The 27,996-nt window shown below is 36.4% G+C and overlaps 1 protein-coding gene across 2 annotated transcripts; it reads left to right on the top strand.

Moving 5' to 3' along the window:
- Positions 1-31: 31 nt before the first annotated feature.
- draxina (dorsal inhibitory axon guidance protein a) lies at positions 32-27,305 on the top strand. 2 transcript variants are annotated; one of them, XM_079395843.1, is made up of 7 exons: positions 32-115; positions 15,923-16,409; positions 18,079-18,278; positions 23,387-23,507; positions 23,790-23,882; positions 24,740-24,829; positions 25,394-27,305. In XM_079395843.1, exons 2-7 carry the CDS (start codon positions 15,941-15,943, stop codon positions 25,504-25,506), a joined length of 1,086 nt encoding a protein of 361 aa, XP_079251969.1. In that variant the 5' UTR covers positions 32-115; positions 15,923-15,940; the 3' UTR covers positions 25,507-27,305. The 2 variants fall into 2 exon arrangements, with proteins under 2 accessions (XP_079251969.1, XP_079251968.1); XM_079395842.1 differs by having other exon boundaries at positions 49-115; positions 18,079-18,317; positions 25,394-26,912.
- The last annotated feature ends 691 nt before the right edge of the window (positions 27,306-27,996 follow it).

The following is a 27,996-nucleotide window of genomic DNA, read 5'->3' as shown; positions in this document are numbered from 1 at the left end:
ACATCAGACTTCACAGCGGCGCGCGTTCAGGGAGCGCGCTCGACTTTCAGAGCCAGAGACAGTTCATCTGTGATCCGCTTCTTCACTCGGCTGCTTCTCAGCGGAATAACACACGGTCAGTACTGCTCTTATACTCGTTCTCATGCTTTAAAGAATATCTTACATCGTGTTTGTTTGCGCAAATATTTTGACGGAAACCTTACGAAGCTTTTTCTGTACAATTCGCTCGGGGGTTTCTGTTATTATTGACGATCATGGCAAAAAGACAACTTTTGCTTCTTCATTTTCTATCCGTATTCCCTTTTAAGTGTGTTTTTTTATTTGTATTATTTTAAAATTTCAAATAATGGTTCTCTCATAAAAACTGTGGAAAACAGCTTTCTTTTAAAACTTAACAATTAAGATAAGCATTGTCACGTTTGTCTATGCAGGATACACCCCGTGAGCAATCGCTATCTCTTCTTTATAAGTGATCTATAAGCGATTTTCCGTAAAATTTCCATGTTATTTTATGAGGAGGAAGAGAGTGCGTCTGTGCATCATGTCTTGATGTTCATAATTGTGTCTTGAATTGAGTGGGCAGCTGAGTTTGAAAGCATGCAATTATATATGAATTTCAATTAGACTCCAAATAAGGCTCTTTCTCTTTCTGCACTCACAAACAACTATAATTTTTTAAAATTATATAGTAATAACCTGTTAAGTAAAGTTGCCTTATCACATACAGTGTGTGTGTTTGTATATTTATATATATAAAAAAAATTAAAAATGAAAGGTGCTTAAAAAGTTCTTCACAGAGATGCCATAGAAGAACCTTTTTTGGTAAAGATCTGTTCAGTCAAAGGTTCTTTAAAGAACCATCTCTTTCTTACCTTGTTATAATCTGAAGAACCAGATTATATTATATTCAGATGTTAAAGGTTCTTTATGGGACCATTTAGGCAAAAAAAAAAGGTTCTTCTATGGCATCGTGAAGCTCCTTTATTTTTTAAGTGTGTATAAGTTAAATACTTTTACAGTCAAATATTGTTGCAATTAATTTGATCATTTGTTTTATTTGGCCACAGTTGCTGGAATGTGGTTAGTTTTTAGGAACTTTAAGTCATCATGTGGTCTTCTATTGTGTTACTGTCAGTCCATTTTATGGTAATAAACAGATTTTAATAGATCAAATAGGTAGATATAATTAACATGATATAATTTAATGAGCTACTGCTACATATGCAGGAACAAAAATGCCATCCAGTAGTAGGCTACTTATAACACCATCACCACCATCAACCACAGGTTTCTACAGTAAATGTAACCAAAATATTTTTTTACAGTCCTGCAAGACTGTGATTCTGTGACTTTAGAAGATTGTTTTGCGTTTTTTAAGCCCCAATAAATGCTTGAATCTCATGCGGGCTGTATTGTCATACTAACACAGCTCGTAAATATTTTTCTTATTAATATGATATTCTTGGTCACACGTTTCCATCATTTGGTACAATGTTTTCAGCATTTTTGTAAACCATTTTCCAAATGTGTGTTCTAATTACAGAGCCACACTCCTAAAGAATGATGTTTTTAAAGATGACACTTTATTGATCATGCCATACAGTGGTATCAAGACATTGACTGCACAATGCTGAATGAATGTCAAAGAAGTCTGAATGACCTTCTGCTGATTCTTGCTGAGGGTGATTGTTAAGAGAGAGCAGGCGCTCCAAATGTAGACCATCCCTAAAACACTTCCAATCGTTTCGGCTATTAAGAGACCTCAAAGCAGATCAATAAAGACCTTTGTGTGATTTGTTTTCCAGCCTCCATCTCCTGCTGGCTAACTGGGAATCAGTCAGGAGACAGCTGGTCTATTGCTTAACAAATGAGACACTGTCTTTCTCTCACGCTTATCTTGTACGGAAACTGCTTTGACTCAACAGAGAGGTTTCCGTGTGGTCTAGTTTTACGGTTGATGTCATTTGGTGTGGTTTTCCACGTTCCCTTCTTTTTGTTGTCTTCACAACTCACAACGTGCCTATAAAGACCGCGCGCCCGCTCAGTTGTGTGTGCTTGTGCGTCTGACTGCTCTTGGGACAGGATGAAGGAGGTTTCCCTGCTGTGAGGATGAGGAGCATTCTGCCAGGATGCCCAGCTTGAAGATAAGGAGACACATTGCAGGGAGCCAGTTGTGATACTGCGAAACAAAAGCGATATTTGATGGAGCACCTCGTGTTGTAAGCAGTCACATCAGAGACAGGATCTCTCTCTATCTTTCCCTCAGCTTTCTTGGCACCAGATGGATCCTCCTTATGGCAGTTTTAACACTTAGCCTGTTGTTACACGTTTTGTGTCCTTGACACTTTTAGAGCTGCCAAAACGAACAATGTGAGGTGTGAAATTGCTGAAACTGTTTGTCAAGAGATGGGTGCTCTCATTTGTGTAGAGGGGTTTATTTCCATCTTTTGAAGCAGTCTTTTGTTTGATTTTTGTCATTTTAGGAGGCTGCTTGATGTGAAATCTTAATGTTTCATCCAACCTTATCTCAGATTCTCAGAGCAAGATTGGAACGATGCAATTTGCGAAGCTAAGCACTTGTTTATTCCCTCTGATTGATCTTAGTCACATATAATGTGCTTATACAGACTGACACACCAGCAGTGCAATATCTGACTTCCATTAAACAGAAATTGTGACAAAGCAATACCCCTTACCTGAATGGAGTATGACATTGTACTTATGATATTTGTATAACATTGATATTATTGGTGCCTGTTTTTCAGTCTTACCACATTTAATCCAAAGATTTGAGTATTGAGTGCCTCAGTATTGATACTAAATCAGTATCTAAATACAAAACAACAGTATGTAAACTGTTAAATATGCATGATAATGGACACAATTACAGATCTAATGATTAAAATGCTGTCATATAGCTAGGCAGATTAAGTTCATCTTTAAATCAGGGTCATATAATGAACAACTAATGACCTTAAAAGCCAATAAAACCTATTTAATAACTCTGTAATAAAACAAATATATATCAATGCATAATCAAATTATCAAGGTGCATCTCGGCGTATTTTCCAGTTATGTTCCAGAACTTAAAATATATTGTAATTAAAGAGAAAACAACAAATAATTCAATAAACAATTAGCTCAAATACACTCCAATTAGACAGAAAGCCAAACTCCAGCATTTGCTTTCATGTCCTTTCACTTTGCATGAAGTGCTGAGCTGTGCTAAACAGAAGCTTATTGTTAGCAACATGCTAACATGAAATCAAATATAAGTCAAGTCTCCCATGTTCTTTGCCTGAGGAGTGCTGTGTGTAAGATGCTGCTTTATTAGACAGCACTGCAAAAAATGCTTTTCTTTCTTAGATTTTATTGTCTTGTTTCCAGCTAAAATATAAAAAAATTCTTAATCAAGAAGTAAAAATGTTTCTTGTTCTAAGAAAAAACGTTAATAAATGAGTTTTTGCTTGTTCTAACCAAAAACTCACTTAATTTTGTCTTGTTTTTCTGAAAACAAGACAATAATTTGTACTTTTCTAGAAAATCCATTTAAGTTTTTTTAGATATTTTGGCTGAAGACAAGGCATTTTTTTGCATTGAGCAAGGCAGCTGGCTTGTAACAGAATATCTTTGATGCTTCTCAATAGTGAACGAATGAATGAATGATGCATTTATATAGCGCTTTATTGTGTATTGCTGTACACCCAAAGCGCTTTACAATCAATTGGGGGGGGGTCTCTCCTCAACCACCACCAGTGTGCAGCATCCACTTGGATGATGCGACGGCAGCCACAGCACAACGGAGCCAGTGCGCTCACTACACACCAGCTACAGGTGGAGAGGAGAGAGAGTCATTGAGCCAATCAAGTGTATGGGGATTATTAGGAGGCCATGATAGACAAGGGCCAGTAGAGGGAATTTGGCCAGGACACCGGGGTTACACCCCTACTCTTTACGAGAAGTGCCATGGGATATTTAATGACCACAGAGAGTCAGGACCTCAGTTTAACGTCTCATCCGAAAGACGGCCTTTCATCCTTTCTTGATGGCTATGATTGTCTTTGCGGACCTGCAGATTTTGTAGGTGTGAATCAGCCGTGGGCAGTATCCCCTCATATTATTTGGAGTGCAGTTAATTGCTTCTACACACCAAACATGACCTGATCCTAAACATGATACCTAAGGTAGACCTACATATGATTCCCGGAATAGAAAGTAATTAGAGTTAGCTGATATTGACTGAGAAAATGTTCTCTGTGTCCCGTACGTGGTCTGTACTCGCCTCATTCAGCATCAGAAAACTTACAGAACGATATAACCTTCTTAGATCTTCCAGTTGAGAAAGTATGTATAGAGAAAAAGCTTCAACCTTTCATCCTGTTGAAAAGGTTTTTTTTTTTTTATTCTTCTGCTTTCTGGAGGTAGCAGGGGTACAACAGATGGCTTATGAAGCCCCAGATCTCAGCAGGAGGAGATGTTGAAGACCTCACAGTGGAAGCTCTCCCTCCTCTTGAGATGTCAGTGAGTTCATTAGTGAGCTCCACATTCTTTTCAAACTTTTTCACTGTATCATCCAAGTCGCTTGTGGAGGCTTTTATCAGTTATTCACACAGTAGTAGGATCTGAAGTGTCTGAACACCATGTTGTGCTCACACATACCCTCTGTGGTAACTCCACCGCCTCGCTGTTTTCTTTCTGGGATTTTTTTTCATTCTCTTTCTGGGTCTGGGTCTCGTTGTCTTTTGCTGAATTTCCAGCGCCATGCTGGGCTCCATGTTGTGACCCTTTGCTGAATATCTTATATCATCTAAATTTGCCTGCTGTTATTCCACAAACAGCAGAAGTACTACCACATGAATCCACGGAGACCTCTGGCTATACTTCTGTGTCTTGTATCTCATATGTATGTGTCTGACACTGAAGCATGTGTTTGTGATTTGTTTTTGTGATACCACAGAGGACTATCAGTTGGTAATTGGAATGTGCCTCCAGGATGTGTATTTGATTTTTTTCTGTTGGATGGACTGGAAATAGCAAAGAAATTAAATAAAAAAATATATATTCAAGATATACTTTAGCTTAGTGATTTTTTTAACAAACTTTTTTGTCAGCCGAAGACTTTTGAACTGAAATATTTACTTGATTTATACACTGGAGATATTATGTTAATATTTGTTACATGTTCGAGATTTTTTTAATGTCAGTCACATGACATGCAAGTAAAGAAATAAATGATTTCAAGTGTTTTATTTAAATTTTCACAATTATTTATTTTTAACTTTAAATTCTATGATTTCAAGAATTATTAGCATTTCATCAACTCAAACATCACTATTATTATTAAGCATCACTATTATTGCTCATACTTAGGGTGATAGGCTATGTAAGGGATAATCAACGACGAGGAGGCAAAGAACCGCCCAACGCGAATTCCATGGTCATTTGCTAAATTATAGACAAGTTAAAACTTATAATGGGCCATGTTTGGATCTTCCAACCGGACAATAATCCAAACACTGTCAGAGCTGTTAAACTGACAAATGGAGGTTTCAAAAATTATTGAATAAAAGGGTGCCATTAATTGTGGCCAATGTGTAGTAGAGAAAAACATTTATTTTATAATGATATTTTCCCCCATTTTAAATTCTTATTATCCAATAAAAGGTTAGATTTTTGTGAATTTTTTAAATAAAAGATCAAAAGGATTAACAATGCAGATTAATTTTCACAGCCTCCTTTGATCATATTTACCAAGGGTGCCAATAATTCTGACCATGACTGTATATATATATTTATATACATTTTTTGTGCTTACCAAGGCTGCATTTAAGGGGGGGACCGCATTTATTTGAAATCGAAATCTTTAAGAATGTTTTTTCTATGACTGGTCATCGGTTTTCTTGAATATAAGCATACATTTTTACCCCCCCATTTCCTTACCATTTCCCCACCTCATTGCTGGGGAATATAATGTAGCGATCTAGTATCTGTCTTTTATTTTAGTAATAAAAATCACGGGGAAGCGTTGACAAGTTTATGTGTGTGTGCAGCGCAATCTGCGATCTCCAGACCTCTCTTTCTCTTTCTCCGTGTGTGTGTGTGCGCGAGCGAATGATGTGTGTTGGTTAGTGTGCATCAATTAAAGCAGCGCATTAATATGGATTGTTGATTAAACTGACCTGGAACTACCTGTGCAGTTAAACGAATTTAATCAACCCCTGCCAACCAATCAGAATCGAGTATTAAGACAGACCATGGAATAAGAACATTTAACTACTAACTGTTAACATTTACACTAATTTAACTACTAAGTAATAACGGCTAAACTTGACATGATATCTCAAATCCTGTTATATTTTTGGCAACAAACTGGCAGCTGTGGTTTCCAAAAATTCTATTAAAAATATTGTGTCAATGCTTCAGGTATTACAGGATGGTATATTGGCGCCTGTGTATTTTACAACTTTTTAAGTTATATAGTTGTTTATTAAGTAACTTATTTTAATTTTAATATACCGATTTACTTGAAATACCAAACCCAGCTTTTTTTACCCCTTAAAATGTGCTGATACCCACCGTAACAGATGGTAAAGCAGAATTAATGGTAAGAATAAAATATGGCCAGTGCATCTCTGTGGATGGTGCACGGCAGGGCCGTAGCTAGAGGATTGGGGGCCCCCTGAAAAAATATTGATGTTGACCCCCACATCAATACATACAGATGTATACAGGGGCGGACTGGGGCCAAAAAGTGGCCCTGGACTTTTTGGCACAGAGCGACCCACCAAACCCTGTCCACAACACACCACACCATAAATGAGTGGCATAATCTTGACATTATAATTTGTCTTTTCTGGTGTATATGGCAAATAGTAAAGAATTTTAAAGAATTTTTGCAAGGGACAGTTTAATATCACTAAAGTTAAATACCAATATTATCAGTCCAAATGACACAATGCTCTGGTATCGTCCAGAAGACTTAAATAGTGCAGAATGTGGACTGTTTTAATAGGCCTTTCTATTGGTCATATACAGTATTTGTCCTTTTGCAGGAGCTTGACATCTATCATTATAAGTAATAGAGCTCCAATTGTGGAGAAGAGTATACTAATTATTTTGATGATGAAAAATACACTAAACAGTACTGTGAAATATATAATGTTACAATTTAAAACAGCTGTCTTCTATGCAAATACATAGTAAAATATAGTTGACTGCTGTGATCTGCAGCTAAATTTTCAGCATCATTGCTCCAGTCTTCAGTGTCACATGATCTTCAGAAATCATTCTAATATACTGATTTACTGATCAACAAACATTTCTGATTATTATCAATGTTGAAAACTATTGTGCTGCTTCATATTTTTGTGGAAAATGTGATACCATTCAGTCTTGGGTAAGATTAAAAATATAAATTAATATTTTTCTTCAACAATGTTGCATTAAATCAAAGATTATAGAATACAAAAAGGGACTTTGATTTAAATTGATTTAAGCGACAGTAAATATATTTACACTTATTACAAAGTACTTATATTTCAAATAAATGCGGTTCTTTAACTGAGAACCATTATACCAATAATAAAACCATTATTAATAACCGATAATTAAACCGCAAATTAGGCATCATTAGAATTATTTCTGAAGGGACACTGAAGACTGGATGATGCTGAAAATTCAACTTTGATCACAGCAATAAATTACATTTAAAACATCCTAAACAGAAAACCACTATTTTAAGTGTAATAATTCATTATATTTGGCTATTGTTTTACTGTATTGTTGATCAAATAAATTCAATATTCTTTCAAATAACTAAATAAAAAAATAAAAAAACGTAATTATTTCAAACTTTTAATTACCAGTGTGTATATAAAATATGCTAATGGGTGTGAATTATTAAGCAAATTATATTTTTATTAGGCCTATAAAATAAATCACTTTCCTATGCACAGCACTCGAAAGCAAAAGTCTTCAGATTTACAGTGTTCTAGAGTAAGATTGAGAATGATTTTTATAGATATTTAAAAATTTTCTTAGACACGTAAAATCACGGAACAAAGCAGATTTGCAAGAACTCTTATCTCGTGTCGACTGAAAACTGCATTATAGCCTACATGGTGACAATTCAAATAATGGCATTAAAATATGAGACATTTGAAAAGGCCAGTAATAGTTTGCATTCCTAAAAATTAATGTCTGTTATTTAACTAAACGGTTGGCAAATATTGCTGAATTGTCTTGTCATGTTTAGCTGCTTACATCTTACCTCAGCTGGCATTCAAGTCGCGCGCAGCTCAGCATCTGTGAACAGTAAATCCCGCCTTCTACACTTTGATTGGCTGTTTGAAACATTTTGACATTGACGAGCGCTTTTGAGCCGCTGCACTGTGCTGGAGCATGCTAAATTAATTAGAATTAATTAGAATGCCCTGGGCCATTCGTCTGGACCCATGGAAGGATATACAGTCAGGTCCATAAATATTGGGACATCGACACAATTCTAACATTTTTGGCTGTCTGCAGTTAAAGCACATCTTGTTTGTTTCATTTGAAATCCATTGTGGTGGTGTATACTGTCAGCTTTAATTTGAGGGTATTTACATCCAAATCAGGTGAACGGTGTAGGAATTACAACAATTTGCATATGTGCCTCCCACTTGTTAAGGGACCAAAAGTAATGGGACAATTGGCTTCTCAGCTGTTCCATGGCCAGGTGTGTGTTACTCCCTCATTATCCCAATTACAATGAGCAGATAAAAGGTCCAGAGTTCATTTCAAGTGTGCTATTTGCATTTGGAATCTGTTGCTGTCAACTGTCAAGATGAGATCCAAAGAGCTATCACTATCAGTGAAGCAAGCCATCATTAGGCTGAAAAAACAAAACAAACCCATCAGAGAGATAGCAAAAACATTAGGCGTGGCCAAAACAACTGTTTGGAACATTCTTAAAAAGAAGGAACGCACCGGTGAGCTCAGCAACACCAAAAGACCCGGAAGACCACGGAAAACAACTGTGGTGGATGACCGAAGAATTCTTTCCCTGGTGAAGAAAACACCCTTCACAACAGTTAGCCAGATCAAGAACACTCTCCAGGAGGTAGGTGTATGTGTGTCAAAGTCAACAATCAAGAGAAGACTTCACCAGAGTGAATACAGAGGGTTCACCACAAGATGTAAACCATTGGTGAGCCTCAAAAACAGGAAGGCCAGATTAGAGTTTGCCAAACGACATCTAAAAAAGCCTTCACAGTTCTGGAACAACATCCTATGGACAGATGAGACCAAGATCAACTTGTACCAGAGAGATGGGAAGAGAAGAGTATGGAGAAGGAAAGGAACTGCTCATGATCCTAAGCATACCACCTCATCAGTGAAGCATGGTGGTGGTGGTAGTGTCATGGCGTGGGCATGTATGGCTGCCAGTGGAACTGGTTCTCTTGTATTTATTGATGATGTGACTGCTGACAAAAGCAGCAGGATGAATTCTGAAGTGTTTCGGGCAATATTATCTGCTCATATTCAGCCAAATGCTTCAGAACTCACTGGACAGCGCTTCACAGTGCAGATGGACAATGACCCAAAGCATACTGCAAAAGCAACCAAAGAGTTTTTGAAGGGAAAGAAGTGGACTGTTATGCAATGGCCAAGTCAATCACCTCACCTGACAAAACTGAAGGGAAAATGCCCCAAGAACAAGCAGGAACTGAAGACGGTTGCAGTAGAGGCCTGGCAGAGCATCACCAGGGATGAAACCCAGCGTCTGGTGATGTCTATGCGTTCCAGATTTCAGGCTGTAATTGACTGCAAAGGATTTGCAACCAAGTATTAAAAAGTGAAAGTTTGATTTATGATTATTATTCTGTCCCATTACTTTTGGTCCCTTAACAAGTGGGAGGCACATATGCAAACTGTTGCAATTCCTACACCGTTGACCTGATTTGGATGTAAATACCCTCAAATTAAAGCTGACAGTCTGCAGTTAAAGCACATCTTGTTCGTTTCATTTGAAATCCATTGTGGTGGTGTATAGAGCCAAAAATGTTAGAAGTGTGTCGTTGTCCCAATATTTATGGACCTGACTGTACGTACATTTACTACAATCCAATTTTTTATATATATTACGCAAAGGGCCGGTCCACATTGTACAGCGGCCCACCGGTCTCAACTCTGATTGGTCGTCTTGTTCACTATATGGGGTGGGACTTCTGAGAATACTTCGTATCAGACTAAACCATTTTTCAGGAGGATAGAGGGTAGACAATTTCTTTAACCAAATTGCATGCTTTTTTTGTGGTTTTCATAATATCTTAGTTATACAACTACTAAAATATTAGAATTATTCACACAACATGGGCCTTTATAGTATAATTCCTGGATTTTGTGGGGCCCCCTGGGCGGTGGGGGCCCCTAGAATTGTCCCCACCTTTCACCCCACTAGCAACGGCCCTGGTGCACGGGGTTATACAAACAAAGACGAACACCACACGAATGCACACAACACTTAATTAATGCAATAAACATAAACTAAACACAAAATGTAACATAAAACAATCTAATGTGTAGCACATAACTGTTGACAAAAATAAGAAGTGCTGAAATAAAATATAATCATGTGTGAGGGATCTTTTCACTGTTTTGCACTGTAAATTATATGATAATTCATAGTTTTTACTTGCCACAAACATAAATTATATATATAGTAACACTTTAGAAGAGGGAAGACATACTCACTATTAACTAAGTTTTCACTAAACAAACTCCTAATTTGCTGCTTATTAATAGTTAATAAGTTAATAAAATATGGTCATGCAGAATAAGGCATTAATATGTGCTTTATAAGTACCACACAACCAATATGCTAGTAATATTCATGCTTAAAAGACACTAGTTAATAGCAAGACCTGGTCCTTAAAGTAAAGTGTTACCTGTTTTTCTTCTTTTTTTTGACCAGCAACGTCCTAGCAACCACCCTGAACAACCACATAACAACATGATAATAAACACCTAACCATAGTAGCATGGTACTGTATAAGCCACTCAGAAGAACACCATAAGATAGTAACGCACTTGTAATCACAAAGAACCCAGTGGTACTCACCTTTTCTAGGTAAAACATACAGCATTCTCCTGAAAAGGTGAAATCAGCAGTAAAGCTATTTCTTACAGTCACAGTAAAAATTAATTGCAGATTTATCAAAAAAATACATGTTTACTCTCTTGTTTTGATAAAGGCCTTTTCAAAATCTAGAAATCACATTTTGATAAACAGCCATTGTATATAGAACAAATAGGCAACATTTTAGCCAAATTGCTGTATTATTGATTTTGCACAGCCCAGCATTTTTATAAATCGTGCAGTGGGACACATTAGGTTCCCCACCCCCTCTTGTTATCTCACGGTCAGCATCTCACCTTAAGCCTGAGCCCTGGGCATATTGCCATGTCATGCCAGATGTTGTATATGTTATCCATGGCTCCTATTTAAATAGTGTGTGGTCTTTGTGGGTGAGGTCCGACCAAGCCCAGCAGGGTGCACGGCTCCCACATCTCAAGACTTAATTTCATCCCATCATTCAGCTTCCTCAAAGCTCCACCTGTTAGTCACATGACAGTAGGCAGTTTTTGTATGGGATCAGCATGAACTCAAATCACCCAGAGCCTTCATTTATAAAGACTTTTCAGGAGTCTTAGAAGCTTCCAAACATTTTGGTTTATTTGTTTGTTTATTGTTTACACTGTTTTTTTGGTATCTTTACTGTTGTTTTTTGTGTGGTGGATGAGAGACTAATGAACTACCAACGAACACACTTTTCATACTAACAAAGTCTACGGGGGAGTGCTCATACTGAATAGAGACCAGCAATTGTGTGGAGACTAAAGCTTAGCGGTCGCTCTAAACTCTCTCTGGTTGTGAAAAGTGCACAGTGCATACAACTGACTGATACAGCCCAAAGCAGTCAGTGTGTGTCCCAAATGAAGCGCCTGCAATCTTGATACAAATTTCGTCTGGCTGGAGTTTTGCTACCCAGCCTCATATGCAATTTCCTTCACTCAGTCTTTGTGGATGGGTTCTTAAATGGCCCACAATAAAGTCCCCTAGCTAGCAACCGTACATAACGATCTCTGCAGGGTGTGAGGTGCATTTGTGTCTGTGGCTGATAAGGCTGGTCCAACTATCGATCCACACGAGCTCAATACCCCATCCTCATTGATTTATCATACGCTGTTGTCTACACAGAGCGGGTTGCCAGGTTGATGAACTACCCCCGCCCACATTAAAGAAAGTCTCAGAGAGACCTAAATACGTTAATGCTGACACCAACACAATGTAAGCACACACCCCTAAGTCCATAAAAGCATGGGCAATAACTCAACACAAGCACTAATTGATACTAATGCTAATGGTAGCACTAACACAACGCTAAAACCTATATGTACACTGCCATATCTCTGGATTAGAGTATGTAGAAAAGATTGGTGCTAGAAAGTTGTCCTAAACCTTGCTTTGTGTGCATGAAAGACATTTTTTTAATCTGATTATGAAAGTGAAAGATGGATAATATAAACCATGGCATATCAAACACTCCTCATTACCGCCCAGTTGTACCAAACCCTTCTCATTAAATTCTGCTTTATTTCATTGAGCTTGATTCATTACCTAAATCACAGCACTGAGATACCAATTATAAGGCAATAATGGTGAGAGATGGAGCTGCAATTTAAGTTTTGCCATCTTAATGTGCTCTCCAGTTGCAAAGGCAATGAAGAGTAATGTTCTCCTCTGATCATTTAACTTGCATCTTAAATTTTGGATGTACTGTATGGAATCAGGATGATCCTTTATTCATCCAGCCCAAATGTATTATAGGAATTATACTCATTCATTTCCTATTGAGTAAATTTTGCATATAAAGAAATAGTGCTTTTGTGAAATACATGATGCACACTCACATATCCAGTCCAGTCATATCTAGAATGTTGAGATTAAGTAATCTGACGTCTGAGGTACTATATACTGTTAATACAAATAATAATAATAATTTTACTTTCTGAGTGGAAAAGTAAAATGTTGCTTTAACATCAATTAAACAAGCTGTGACACACATAATATTTGGTCCGTAAAACAGCTACATAGCCTCAATCTGACATAATCGGAAGAGAGCTTTTGGCAAAGCTCTGCAATTCAGAAGACAGCCATGCACCAGAATGAAACATATGTTAAAAATGGAAAAGATGTTCCATTTTTGAAACGTAAACAATAGATAGAAGATAAAACTGGATCTGGACTGGGCTTAAATAGAAAGTAATTAATTGAAAATTCATTATTTGTTTTGAAGTTATTTTCTGTGCCTTCTGAATAAGAGCTTCAGGTTCATCTCTAGTAGATATCTTCTCAGTTTTACATCTGATGCATGAACTGGCCTAAACAGTCTTACTACCTGCAAGGAATCTTTTAGCGTAAAGTGATTTTCATTTGGAATAAAAGGGCAGTTGGGCAGTTTTAGATTTCTTGCTGTTTTCACTTGCCGATAACATTCACAGGTATACATTTTATCAGTTCATGCATTCCCTGGGAATCAAACCCATGACACTGGCATTTCTTGCACCTTGATCTGCTCTTTGAGCATGGTTATCACTACTGGAAATGTGGTTTGGTCACACAAGCCAGAAACATCATAAACTGGCTAAATTATTATTTTCTGGTCTCATTGCAATACCTCATCTACAACATACAAAATGCATATAAATGCAACCCACAAGTAATTACTGCGGACATTCTTGTAAATACAATGACTTGAAGCCATCGAGAATAGCCTTGATCCATAAACATGACAAATCATCAGAAATCTAAAGACATCTTATATGTAAAATGATCATGTTTGTATCAGTAACACTGGTGCCAGTCTTAAATGCAAGGATGGATGTCTGCCGTTTGAGGTAATGTGAGCAGCTCTCGGGGACAAAAGACAGAGTAAAGGGGGCTAGATTTACTGAGGGGAGCTTCTGAGGATGAGAGCAGACCTCGAATGATCAAAGTAAGACCCATGTCACTGATTTGCATGCTGAGAACCTCCTCATGAGCTTAACTTTGATATACCACCTGAGGAAAGATTCTTCCTTTGGATCCTCTTATTCTTGGCCTATGGGAATCCAAACCTGATATTTAGTCTGGCAAGTTTTCTCAACACATTTAGGTTGCCTTTGAGCGCTTGTTTATTTCATGTCAAAGCAAAGCAAAGCCATTATTTAAATATGAAAGTATATTTCTGGGTGTAACGTGATGCTCTGGTTTGTGTCCTGGTTTAAAATGTAAAACTTTCCTTGAAAGTCCTTGAAATTTTGTCAGATTTTTTCAGTTTTTATTAATTTAAGCTTAGCTAACTAAGATAAGTTTTAATAAACATTATTATCAGGGCATATTGGCTATAATAGCCAAACTTTTATGTCATGGATACAAACTGGATGTTATAAATCAGGGGTGCCCAACCCTGTTCCTGTCCTGCAAAGTTTAGCTCCAACTCTAATCAGGTACACCTGCCTTTAATTTTCACGCGATCCTGAAGACCTTAATTAGTTGCTTCAGGTGTGTTTGATTAGAGTTGGAGCTAAACGTTGCAGGACAGTCGATCGCCAGGAACAGGCTTGGTTTACTGTTGGTTTACTTGGTTTACATCATTTATCTGCCAGTGTGTAAATGATGGTTAATCTATTAATTTATTCAATAATATATAAAAAATGTAATTCATACATACACCAAAAATACTTTTTACATGATGAGCATGTTTTTAATTTTTGAAATAATTGTAATTTGTTTTTTTTGGGTGGGGGTGGGGGACTTTCTTAATATTTGAAATATTAATGAAATTTAAGTATTCATAATATTGCCAAATGAATGTGGTGCAACAAAGAAATGGTTCAACCAACAGAAAAAAAGGAAATGATGTCAAAGAGGAATGTGGTGCAACAAAGAAATGGTTCAACCAACAGAAAAAAAAGGAAATATCAAAGAGGAACCCAGCAGACCCTTTGTACTAAGCTCCATAAGTATCAAATCATTTACAACCACACTAAACTTAGTTCTTGTTGTAAAATGTTGTAGTAGTGGTTTAGGGACCAATTCTCTCTATTAATGACTTGCTTATTAGGGAAAGGGAAGTGGTGTGTGGCCAAGTATGGTGACCCATACTCAGAATTTGTGGTCTGCATTTAACCCATCCAAGTGTACACACAGTAGTGAACATACACCCGGAGCAGTGGGCAGCCAATGCTGCGGCACCCAGGGAGCAGTTGGGGGTTCAGTGACTTTCTCACCTCAGTCGTGTTATTGAAGGTGGAGAGAGTGTTGGTTATTCACTCCCCCACCTACAATCCCTGCCGGACCTGAGACTCGAACCCACGACATTCGGGTTACAAGTCCAACTCTCTATCCATTAGGCCACAACTGCCCTGATTAGCATGCATATTACTAGCATATTGGCTACTTAGTAGTAGTTATAAAGCATATATTCTGCATGACCATATTCTACGTCCCTTAAAGGGTTACTTGGTAGTCAATGGGACAGTCACAAAGCTCCCGGTTTTCATCCAAAATATCTTAAATTGTGTTCCGAAGACGAACGAAGCTCACGAAGTCCCACCCTCTGCCTAAACTTAACAACTACCTTACTAACCATTGATACACAGTGATTAGGAGTTTATTGAGGCAAAAGTCTTGGTTAATAGTTAGTTAATAGTGAGAAATGGACCTTAAAATAAAGTGTGACCTAAATGTCATGTGGTGTTGATGATTTATATAGGAATGAATTATGATATGAAAAAAAATTAATTTCATTTCTCAAAATAATAAAGGTGTGTACACTTGCATGTATTCAAAGTGCAAAAGTGTAAAAGTCTGACCTGATCTTGTCCTAAACAACAGGTGGCGCTGTGTTTGAAGATGGCGGCTCCCGGCTTTTGTCGTCTCTTGGCTGTGCTCCTCATCACACTGTCCTACACCTCGTACAGCTCTGAGATCCCATCTGAAAATGCCAAAAAGAGTCTGACCCGGTCTTCCACCTCTGACTCCAAGCAAGAACAAGATATGGGACTTCTGGGTGGCAGCCAACTACGGAGACACTGGCCACGTAAAGACAGGGATAGTGTTGGGCTTCACTCGCAAAGGCCTCTGGATCGACTGGAGGATGACGGGACAAGTCTGGAGGGTCTGAGCCCTGTAAGGCTGGAGATGGGGCCTGGGGACAGTATGAGGACGGAGGTTCATGAGGCGGTGAGGGGGCCTGCTCATATGCGGCGAGGCAATCATCCACTGGAGGAAGAGTTCAATCGTAAAGGCAGGAGACATGGCCATGGGCATCAGGCTGATCACAGAAAGCAGGGAGGCAAAAGAGACAAAGGTCAAGCTAAAGGTAATTGAGATTTGCTGAATTTTTTTCTTAGTTAACATGAGTCATTGCAATTAGCAATATGGTAAGCATTTTATTTCATAAGAAATCATCCCCCATATTTCTGTTTGCTTAAACATCTTTGCAAAAAGGACAAATGAATCACACTGGTGCCAATGGCAATAGTTGTTTTTTAAGGGTTAAGACTTTACAAGAATCAACTAAGACTTTTTTCGGTTATCACAAAAACATTGCTAATTACAAAAAATGGAAACAATTTTTACTTTTACTAAAGTCTGTTTCAAAAGCTAAACATTTGGCAAAAAAACAGCAGGTAGTCTTTTAAGTCTGTTTAGTTGACAACAGGTTTGTAAACACTTAGTAATCTGAAAAAAATGCATAATCTGTAAAAAGTATGTATGTACATGTGTGTGTATATATATATATATATATATATATATATATATATATATATATATATATATATATATATATATATATATATACAGTGCCCTCCAAAAGTATTGGAACAGTAAAGACAAAATTGCTCTGTTGGCTGTGGAGTCAAGACATTTACAAATACACTTAAAGTCAGCTGAAGAGAATGGCCAAAAAGTTGTTATCTGCAGGAATGACACAGGAATGAACATGTAATTACACACTTAAGTGGTAATATAGCACCTAAAACTACTTTCATGATGTTTTTTTGGAGCTTGGCAGCACCTTTTCACAATATTCTATAACTATTTAAAGAACAGAGATTCCTCTAAATGTCTCATTTGTGTTCCGCAGAAGAAAGAAACTCTAGTTTGGAACAACACAAGAAAGTAAATGATGACAGAATTGTTATTTTTGGGGTGAGGTTTATTCATTTATATTTGCAGAGTGACATATCTAAACTTTCCCTGCTCACTGGCAGGTAGATATAGAATATGTATCCCAAGTAATTTCAAATTTATTCAGCTAAACACAATCCAGCTTCAAACCACATTCAAAGAACAAGGACTATTTACCATATGTAGGTCTGTTACATACACTGCTTGGTTCAGTACTGTCTAATTTGCTGATTTGGTGATCAGTTATTAATAGTGGTTCTTATTATGATTCTTAAATGTCAAAAACAGCATGATTCTTTGAATAATAGAAAGTAAAATAAATATCTAACAGTGAAACATAATAAATGTTTGAATGGTAGTGTATCACAGCTTTCTGTTTCAACGCTGATAATAATCAGAAACATTTCTTGAGTGACAAATCCGAATATTAGAATGATTTCTGAAGGGTCATGTGACACTGAAGACTGGAGTAATTATGCTGAAAATTCAGCTTTACTGCAGGAATATATGAAAAAAAAATTACACATTTCAAAGTATATGTAAAAGATGTTATTTTAAATTGTAATAATATTTCACAGTTTTACTGTTTTTACTGTTTAGATCAAATAAATGCAGCCTTAATCGGCAAGCATAAAAGACTTAATCATAATATTCTAAACTTTTGATCAGTAGTGTATATAGTACACCGTATAGTATTAAATATATTTAACAATGAAGCCCTGAGATGTTTAATAGGCCTATGGAGTAGAGTAACAATGGGTTCGTTTAAGTGGCCATATGAGATGTTTGCCAGGTCTAAACTACGAATGCTAATTTTATTAAAGATTGACCATAGTTTCTCTCTCTTTTTCTTCTAGGGGATCTCTATGACCCTGAACCAGAATTAGGCTTCTTGTCGAAGGATATGAATGCATTTGAGGATGATTTGTACACCTCTCTGCCCAATCACGACAATGCCCCACTCACTGAAGCTCCCTCCCCTCTCTTTCCCATTTTGGTAACCACGGCAATCAACGAGCATCCCCCAACACTGTCCCCAGCTTCCACCAAACCCCAGGTACCCTGGCAAGCAGAAGCGTCCTTCTTGAATATGAAGGTCTGTTGTGTTGTTCAGTGTTTAGTTTTCTAAAATGCTGTTATTCATATACACAGAGGACTATGTACAAAAGCATTTTTGCATTGTTTTGCCTGGATTCCTTTTTTTTGTTAAGCATTTCACCAGCATCCTGATTTTACTGTTAGAAATACTTAGTCTGTGGCATTACTCTTGGGACATTTTGCTGCTTTCAGACTATGTTAAACTGCCTTGAGTCTTTTTCCACTCTGTCATTTTGTTGTTAGATCCCAGAAACGAACATCTTCATTTGAACCGCACACTGTGGCAGATATAGATACGGAAATGCTGTTTGGAACCAGTAGTGGAGGTAGTACTTGTCATCCTTGTGGTGTGCAGCGCTTCATCACACAGATTTATTTACCTGTGCTTCTGTGCCGTGCTTATTACTGAGTGCCGCCTGGGGCTGGATCATACACGAGTAAAATTACCCAGCTCGCTTTGCACTAGGGAGGAGGGGGAGGAGGTGGAGGAGGGGAGCTGTCACCAGAGTGAGTGAGGGGTGAGATGTCGCTCGCCCATCCTCCTGCTCCTCTTTTTCACAGCCATCTGTTCTGCTCCATTCTCCTCCCTGGATATCTTTTTTACCACTCCCCTTATATATATAGATTCTCTTGAGAGGCATCACTAGGCCTGGACACTTAAGGAAATGCAAATGCAAACGCTTACAAGGCAGCAAAAGAATAGTGTTTTAAAAAATAATCCAGAAAGGAAAGTAAGCTGCCAGAACGAGACACAGAGATGAGCATAAACTGATACTGGTGAAAATGATATGATTTGAGTCAATATGTGATTTCCAAATTTCAATCTTAAATAGATTAAATCTTGAGGAATCATTTATTTTATTTTATTTCATTTTTTATTTAGAATACCACAACGTTAATGGTCTTTTTATTTAAATTAAATAAATAAATTGATTTTTTGGGAAATAAAGAAAAAGAAAGAAGAACAGTGAAAGAACAAAAAAAAGATTTTTTTGTAAAGTAATCAAATTGAACTGTTTTAAAATAATAATTTTATTTCAAAATATTCACCCATGCAATCTGTTTTGTGTGCATAGTATGTTGAAAATAGAGAAATGCTTCTTGTCTTCTCACATTCAGTTGTGAATTACATGATTCACATAAATGCCTATATTTTCAATTCACAACTGCAAAATTTTTCCGAAAAGTGAAGCAGTTGCATTGCCAATGGTTGTAGACAGTTTGGCCATATCTAATGTCTGTGATGGTTACAGACCTGTATGGTACACATTTACATGTCAGTGGACCCACTCATGGTGAAATAACAGAGGTGAGATAGATACTATTGTTTATTTTTATAAACACCAGAACAAAATATCAATATAAGAGCAAAACACTGTTACGTCTGTCAAACCTTGTGGTACATCTGTAATTCTGCTTATGTCATTTTTATTTATTTTTTTCATCTTTTGGCAACTATGTTGTGTGACTTGCGAGACATCTCGAAAATTTAACAAGAAATGCTGTTGCTCAGATACAAGCAACAGACATGCTTGAAGAAACACATTTTATTACATCTTGATGAACAGACAGAAAAAAGTTGTCAAAGCTGCATGTTTGAGAAGCTCAGTGGCACAACCACTGATGTACGTGGTGCAAGAGCTTTTCAGACAAAACAAAATCATGCGAATACACCAAAATAACCACACCAGAAGGTCTTCTTGCATGTAGTTCACTTTAAAACTTTGGTGTGGTTTGGAAAATGGTCTGAGGGTGCACATTTGTTTGTTAATTTTCATAAATCCAAATATTGGCCTTGTTTTTTTTTTTACCCTGATCCCAACTTTATCAGTCAATTTTGTTGACGTGGATCAGGCTGAATGAATTGCAGAAAATGATGTAGAAGAAAAAGAAGAAATGCTAAAGAATTCCAAAACAGTATTGCATTGCTAGCACTATAAAATGTTAAATGGTATACAAGTGTTAGTGGTATGGATACAGACGGATTGTGTCATTGGAGAATTGAGACTAACAAACAAACCCCCAGCTGCTACTCAAATGCTGTGGTTTGCAGTTCAGTGACTTAAAGTACTGTGGACAGTTCTAATTAGGCTTCGATCACCAACAGCCTTAGATAAAGAAATACAAAGACAGATCTTTAGTTTACACTTAATCTATCTGCCATTCCTCTAGTAGATCAACTGTAGTCTTTAGAGACAATCTAAATAGCTATCCATCTATCTCTACTCAATCTAGTTTAATTATAAGGTATATTTTGATCATGAAATAAAATTTCAAGAGGGAAACTGAGAGAATGTGGTATCTTGATGGCATGTCATAAATTATCCAGTTCTCAAACATGATGGAAAAGCAATTATTTTGAATAGCACACAAGGTTTTGTGCTTGTATTGCTGAGGGAAAGAGCAGCAGAAGTCAGTTATTACTCTGATTAGATTCTCTCTGTCCTTCTCCTCTCCAGTCATTCAACTCCCAGAAGAGCACCGTCCTCAATGCTGTTCACTTGCACTGCGTCAGTGCCGCTGCTGCTCCAGCCGCTGGCAAAGACACAGACTCTACAGGAGCACACACACATATCAGCACGTGATGCCAGAAGCTTTAGAGTGCAGGCTTCAGTTTATACACATCTAGGGGACAGATTTACTAACAGCTTGCACCAGCGCAAACCCTCTTTTGGTGGTTAAAACAACTAGTGTCAGCATTTGCTAAAGACATGCAGTGAAAAATTAACAATGAAAAGTCACTTTTGTGGCTGATTTTAGGAAAATAGATGTGAGGAGAGTATTTAAATGAATTATATATTGTTTTTACTAAAATTTGTGGTAGTCAGTTTACTGGTTTTTGGATCGTGTTGTTCATTATGGAAATAAGTTAGCTGCGTCTGTGTTCTTTAATTTTGCAATGTCACTAGATCACTTGCAGAACTTCCCATCAGTGCTCACGCTATTGCCTTGTTTAGTAAATCTAAAAAAGCATAGATTTTGAATGTTCATACAGCTCTATTTAGGGTTTCAATGGACATGGAAAATCCAAGGGAATTTTAGAAATGGGATTTGCAGTCATATGGATATTGTAGACTGTAAATCTAGGTCTACATTTATTTCTTTCACATTGATTTTGTAGCGTTTCTTTCTTTCTTCCGTGCTTTCTTGCATTTATTTGTTTAGTGCTTTTCACAATACATAAAATTTCAAATCAGCTTTACGGAAAATGCATGTTTCAGTGTCTTTGGGATCTAATAAATACAGTATGGGGAACATTTCCTTAAATTCCTTGCATCTGCTTTAATCTTTCTAACCCTTGTATTATGCTGACGTTCTAAAATTATGTACAAATTGACCCTAGGTGGATTTAACACAATTCACTAAAATTTGCACTATAAATTACAGCGATGCAATTATAATAAAAAAGAAAAGAAACAAAATCACGCTTAAGGTGATGATTCAGCTTGTGATCGTAATGGTTATGACATATGGATAATATTTGTTAGTCTTCACATGCAAGGCTGGACCCAAATTGGAGTTGGTGCAACATCAGGGCTTCTTAGAAACGAGGAAGCAAAAAGATTAGCATAACTGCTGTGCATGTTATTTTAGACAAAGATTTTGTGCATTTGTCACAATTTCATTAGATATAACTGGAATTCTGTATTATGAGATGTGTTATGTGATTGCTTGACTAAAGAGATGTTTTTAATCTACACTGAAACTGAGTGAAAAGAATAACCCGACCATTATCAGGAAGGGTGTTCCAGAGTTTAGAAGCCAAATGTGAAAAAGCTTCTATAGTGGACTTTTGTGACCTTAAAGAGCATGATGGATTGTAATGAGATAGAGGATTTGATAAATACACAGGAGCTCGACTATTTAGGGCTTCATCTGTAGCAATATTTTAAAACTAAAGCAGAACTTGAGAGGTAGCCAGTCTGGAGACTATAAAATTGGTGTGATAAGATAATATTTTCTTGACCTGGCAAGAACACTAGGAGCTGCATTTTGAATCAGCTTGTTTACGGATGCAGGGCAGGCACTCTGCAGTGCACTACAGTAATCTGGTCATTAATGCATGGAGATTTTCTACATCAGAAACAGGTAATGTTCTGTAACTTGGCATTGTTTCAAAGGTGGAAGGCTGTTTTGGTAACATGGAAAATATGATTTTGAAAAAACAATTTGCTCTCCAGTATAACACCTAGATCTTATAAAGCGTGGAGTAGTATTTTGGTCCGATGACTAATAAAATGACTGGACATTGAACCTTTCATGTCTTTCATACACTTGTATTTAAAAAAAATATTTGAAAACTGGACATTAAGAACCCTTTAAATTGGAATAATGGTGTGAGGCCAGGCAGTTGATTGTTAATTATATCAACATGATATCAACATTGAGCCTATTTATGGTTTTAAATGTTAGCATGCAATATTTATCAGTGTACATTATTTCAAAAATAAAATATTAAAAACATCTTATCAAAATATAATAACTTTCTCCATCTCTAAAGCTTCCAAAGCAGTGCATAATGTCAAAAACAATATAGTTGTACGTAACAATTAAAGAGACAAGCACAGGCTACATTCCACTAAATGCAATGCCAGACAAAGTCAGTCTCAACAGAGGAACAATCTCAAGATCATCCCATCTGGGATTTGATTTTATAAACTGTAGTTATAAGCACAGAGCTTTATCGATTGTGATGGCATAACTGCATATTGCTTTTTGAATTATGAAGAAAATGCTTTTAGTACTAAACTACAAAAAGCCTTTTGTCCAGAAGGTGGCGCTGTCACTAAACTTGGCCTATGTGACGCTTCTTCTGACTGTGTGTGAGCCAGGACAAGCACAATATGTCACTTCACAGAAGTTAGCATTCTGGATACTATTTATTTAGTATCCTTAAGAATTTCTTAGCTGTATTTTAGTGTTGTTAGTACAGCTATCCTGTAATATAAATCAATGCATAGTTGTTATATCACAGGTTTTGAATTAGCACCTTGCTTAAAAGTGACGTCAAGTGGATCACCCAGAATAAACCTTTCTAAAACCATGTTTTAAATCTGTCTCATTCAGAAGTCGGGTCGAGGGAAGGCTCAAGGGGAGGTGATGCCGACTCTGGACATGGCCCTCTTTGACTGGACTGATTATGAGGATATGAAGCCTGTAGACACTTGGCCATCCAACAAAAGAAAAGGTATGAATGTACATTCTCAAGTCTAATCAATAACAGTGATTTTACAATCAGTCAGATTTTTTTCCTGCAGCAGATTTGTTTTTCCAGATATTCAAGACCAAAATCTTTAGGGTGATAAGGCCAAGATATACTGAAAGATCTGGATAAATATTTGATTTATAAGTTTGCATGTAGTTCTCCCAGATCTTTAAACCTCTAAGTGTAAATAATTTGCAAACTCACAGCTGATTTCCGAATAAAGGATTTCATATGAGGCTTTGTCTATCTATTTCCCCAATAAAGATAAACGTCGTGGCAAAAACAAAAGTAATGGAAACGCAACACTTGATGCTGATGTTATTGACCCATGTGACCATCATCTCGACTGCCTCCCTGGTCAGTGCACCGCTATGATTGTTTTTATATTACAATTATCAAAGGAATAGTTCACCCAAACATTACAAATCTGTCATTATTTACTTTTCCTCATGTTGTATGTATTTTTTCCATGGAACACAGAAGGTACATTTATTAAAAAAAAACTTTGAGTCTGATCTTTTCAATAAGAATAGTTCCTTCACAAATCTGATTGGGGTTCAGTGACATAACTCTCTGCCTAACTAGTATGATGTGTTGTTGAATAAGTCTGGGTCATTTCACCAATAAATCAAAAGAAAAAAAACAAGAAATTGTATTTTGCTTTGTACTTTTGTACTGTTAACAAGAAGTTTTTACATTACATCAAGGCACTAAAAAGCTCTCTTCTAAAACCTATTCCATATATATCTTTTATCCTAACCTGCTGTGACAAACAATAAACAACATTTCCAAGTTTGTATTATGACGAACACATAAAAAAGCTGTCTTTTTTTGCTCAAGAGCATTAATTCCACATGCCACATGCTTCTAACCACGAGTTAGCTATTCAGTAGTTTCAACCACATAACATTACGATGATGTTTGCAAAAGTTTGTTGGAACAATGGTTTCAGGAATTAATGAACTAAAACACTATAATATAGCCCTTCTATAGAAAAGTGTGGCCTTTCTTTCTTTCTTTTCCCCAAAATACATTTTCTGTGTTTCACAGTAGAAAAAGTCATAGGCCTATTGGGTTAGAATTATATGAGGATGAGTAAATTATGACAGAATTTAATTTTCTTTTCTTTTTTTCAATGAACTATGTATTAGCAAGAAATACTATAAAATACTTGCCAGTGTTTATATTTGTGGTTGATCTTGTGCTACGACCAGGTTCCTGTTGTGACCTGAGAGAACATGAGTGCAAACCTCACAATCGTGGCCTAAACAACAAGTGTTATGATGACTGCATGTGTGAGGAGGGTGGGTATGACTTTTTTGGTTTCTTTAGAAGGTAACATAATGTAGAAAGGAATCTCATAAAACCTGTCTAGGAACATGTCTGGGTCATACAGTATTTCACTAATAAATAAATGTGACCCTGGACCACAAAACCAGTCATAAGTAGCATGGGTATATTTGTAGCAATAGCCAACAATACATTGTATGGGTCAAAATTATAGATTTTGTTTTTATGCCAAAAATTTGGATATTAAGTAAATATAATTTTCCATGAAGATATTTAGTAAATTTCCTACCATACATATATCAAAATGTAATGTTTGATTAGTAATATGCATTGCTAAGGACATATGCAACTTTAAACCATACGTCAATGGAAAGCTTATTTATTCAGCTTTCAGATGATGTATAAATCTCAATTTCAAAGAAATTGACTCTTATGACTGGTTCTCTTATGGAAGAAAATCTTTTTTTATAAATGTTTATTTTTAAGAACTATAAAGTTTTTTGGACATTACATCAGGGCCCTAACCTGGGAAAATGTAATAAACGAAACATAATAAATGTAAATGTAAAATTCTTTAGGTCTGCGTTGTTATGCCAAGTTCCACCGCAAGAGGAGAGTGACCCGAAGACGGGGCCGCTGTGTGGAGCCAGAATCAGCCAACAACAACCAAGGAGCCTTCATCACCATCTGACATATAGAGAGATACCCCGCGACTGATGATGGACTGAGCTTTGAAGAATGTGGGTCAACGTTAAACGTCCTCAGCCCATAGTACAAATGTATATACACTGTTCATCTGCCTGTCAGGGTTGTGCACCATTCAGAATTAAATTTAGAATGGCTTTTTAATTCTTGAATTTGAATAGAGGTAGCAATCAGTATACAGAATTGTAATTTGAAACAGAAAGTAGAATTTTATTTTTCAGTTTGAATTAACCATGAATGTTGTCACATGCATAACATATGGGATATTACTAGAAACACTAGATTATATCAATTATACAGTTTTGAAATGCCACCTATTAAAATCAAATAACCTTTTTGGACCATGGAATTAATCAAAGCCAACTAATGGACCACTGAATTTTCTAATATACTTTTATTATTAGTGCACTTGTGTGGATAAGCTCAATATATTATTTAATTGATAGATTCAAATTTGGTCAGTTTTATTTTTTATAAAAAAGTTTTTGTTTTTTGTTTTTGTGATGCAGGGTGGCATAATTAAAATCTGAAAAAACTGCCTCTACCTACAATTTTGCAAAACTCTAAAAGCCTTTACATATAATTCATCACAGCTTCCAACTGAAATGAACACTAGAGGCAGTAAAATGGCAGCAACTTTTATTTTCAAAATGATGATTATGGGGACAGATTATCTATTAATAAACAAATATTTGTGTGTGGTTCCTTGCGTAGTAATATAGCATAACCTCAAAATGCTCTTACCGTAGCACATGATTTGTAAATAAATACATTTTGACATACTTTTTGACATCACAATAACCAGCTCCATATGTATGGCTTTTATAGTAAACTTGCTCAGTATCTCACCCAGTACAGCACTGCACTTTACGATGCAGAGTGCTCAGCTATGAGTTCCATGAAACACAAGATAAAACACAGCCTTGGTTGGAAGTTAAACAATGCATTTTATAGAAATATGTCTGTTCAAAGAACAATTATTTGTGCGTATCAGGGATTAAATAGGCACAATTATACAATAATAGTGATTAAATTTGACGATGCAGTTATTTATGCCGTGTCATAAAACTTAAATTTTTAGTCTGAATTACAATTCAGTCAATTCCTCTCTCTGTTATTCAAATACCAATTCAACATTGTGACTGTGGCCAGCTGAATTTAGCAATTCACACTTACGGATTTCAAGGAAGCCGATTCTTTAAAGTATGAATTTTGCCCAACCCTGCTGTTTGTCAAAAGTTACTTTTAAGTTCGAACATAATCATTTGTGTCTGAAAGGAAGCCTTTTTCTACTGATTATTGTTATACTACTGTCAATAACTACTGCTACTCCTGTATTAATGGATATTGATTTGCTTGGTTTATTTGTAATATATGCTTTATTTATTCAAGTACCAAACAGCTTCTTTTATTGAGAGATGTTATCATGGACAGGGATTGTGCTCTTCTTTAACGACTGTGTGTTCTGACAGAAGGATGGATGGTTGAGTGAGTGATTGCTACCTGTATGGGTTAGAGGGATAGAGATGGACAGAGGAGATTGAGGGAGAGATGGATGACTTATATCACTGAGCTTCTTTATGGTCTGACACACATCTGTGTCCCATCACTGTCTTGTTTTAACTGTTTATTAGACTTTTATGTTAGTGGGGCTGTAGATATGCTTTAGTCTTGTAAAGTTTTTTTTTTTTCTGTCACCTTGTTTTCAGCTTGAAATTTCTCAAGCTCCATAAATTGTCAATTATTTTTAACTGATACACTAGAAATAAACTGAACTAAGGACGCTAGGATCCTAACAGTTTTTTTTTCTCTATCACAGATGCTTTTGAGACGATAACATACTGTGATATATTGTACATATTATTGCAAATATTTAGGTCACAAAAAATATTAAGTTTCCCTACAACCTTTGAAAACTGCGATTAGTAAAGACAAAAGTTATGTTCTAAAAGCATGGGATACACTGATGGCTTTACTTACTAGCTAATATGTGCAGTATACACAAAAGCAAACTATGCTTGGTACTGTATCCCACAATGCAACAATGATTAAGCTGAAAATAATATAGGTTATTTTTTTTCTAATCTTTTTCTTGGCTTTTTTATGATAGCATACTACCATCTTACTCTTAGCATTATATTCATTGCTCTTAGATGTGATATAGCGCCTTTAACAATACAGATTGTGTCAAAGCAGCTTTACAGTATCAAAGTATTAAATAGGAAAATAGTGTCAATAATGCAGAAGGACAATAGTAAACAGTCAATTTTCAGTTAAAGGTAGTTCATCATTGAATTCAGTGATGTTATACCCTGCTCGGTTCAGTTTAAATAGTATCTGTGCAATCAAGCCGAGGATGTTGCTGGCAATTACAGTAAGTGTTAAATGCATACAACAAATCTGAACAGGTGACTGCTCGATTGAGTTGAAATAAAATTAGTTGTGCGATGATGGAGTTTGTGATTAACTGGTGAGG

The sequence above is a fragment of the Barbus barbus genome (genome assembly GCF_936440315.1).
Source record: "Barbus barbus genome assembly, chromosome: 37".
NCBI lineage: Eukaryota > Metazoa > Chordata > Actinopteri > Cypriniformes > Cyprinidae > Barbus > Barbus barbus.
This window is presented reverse-complemented; position numbering and strand designations above follow the sequence as displayed.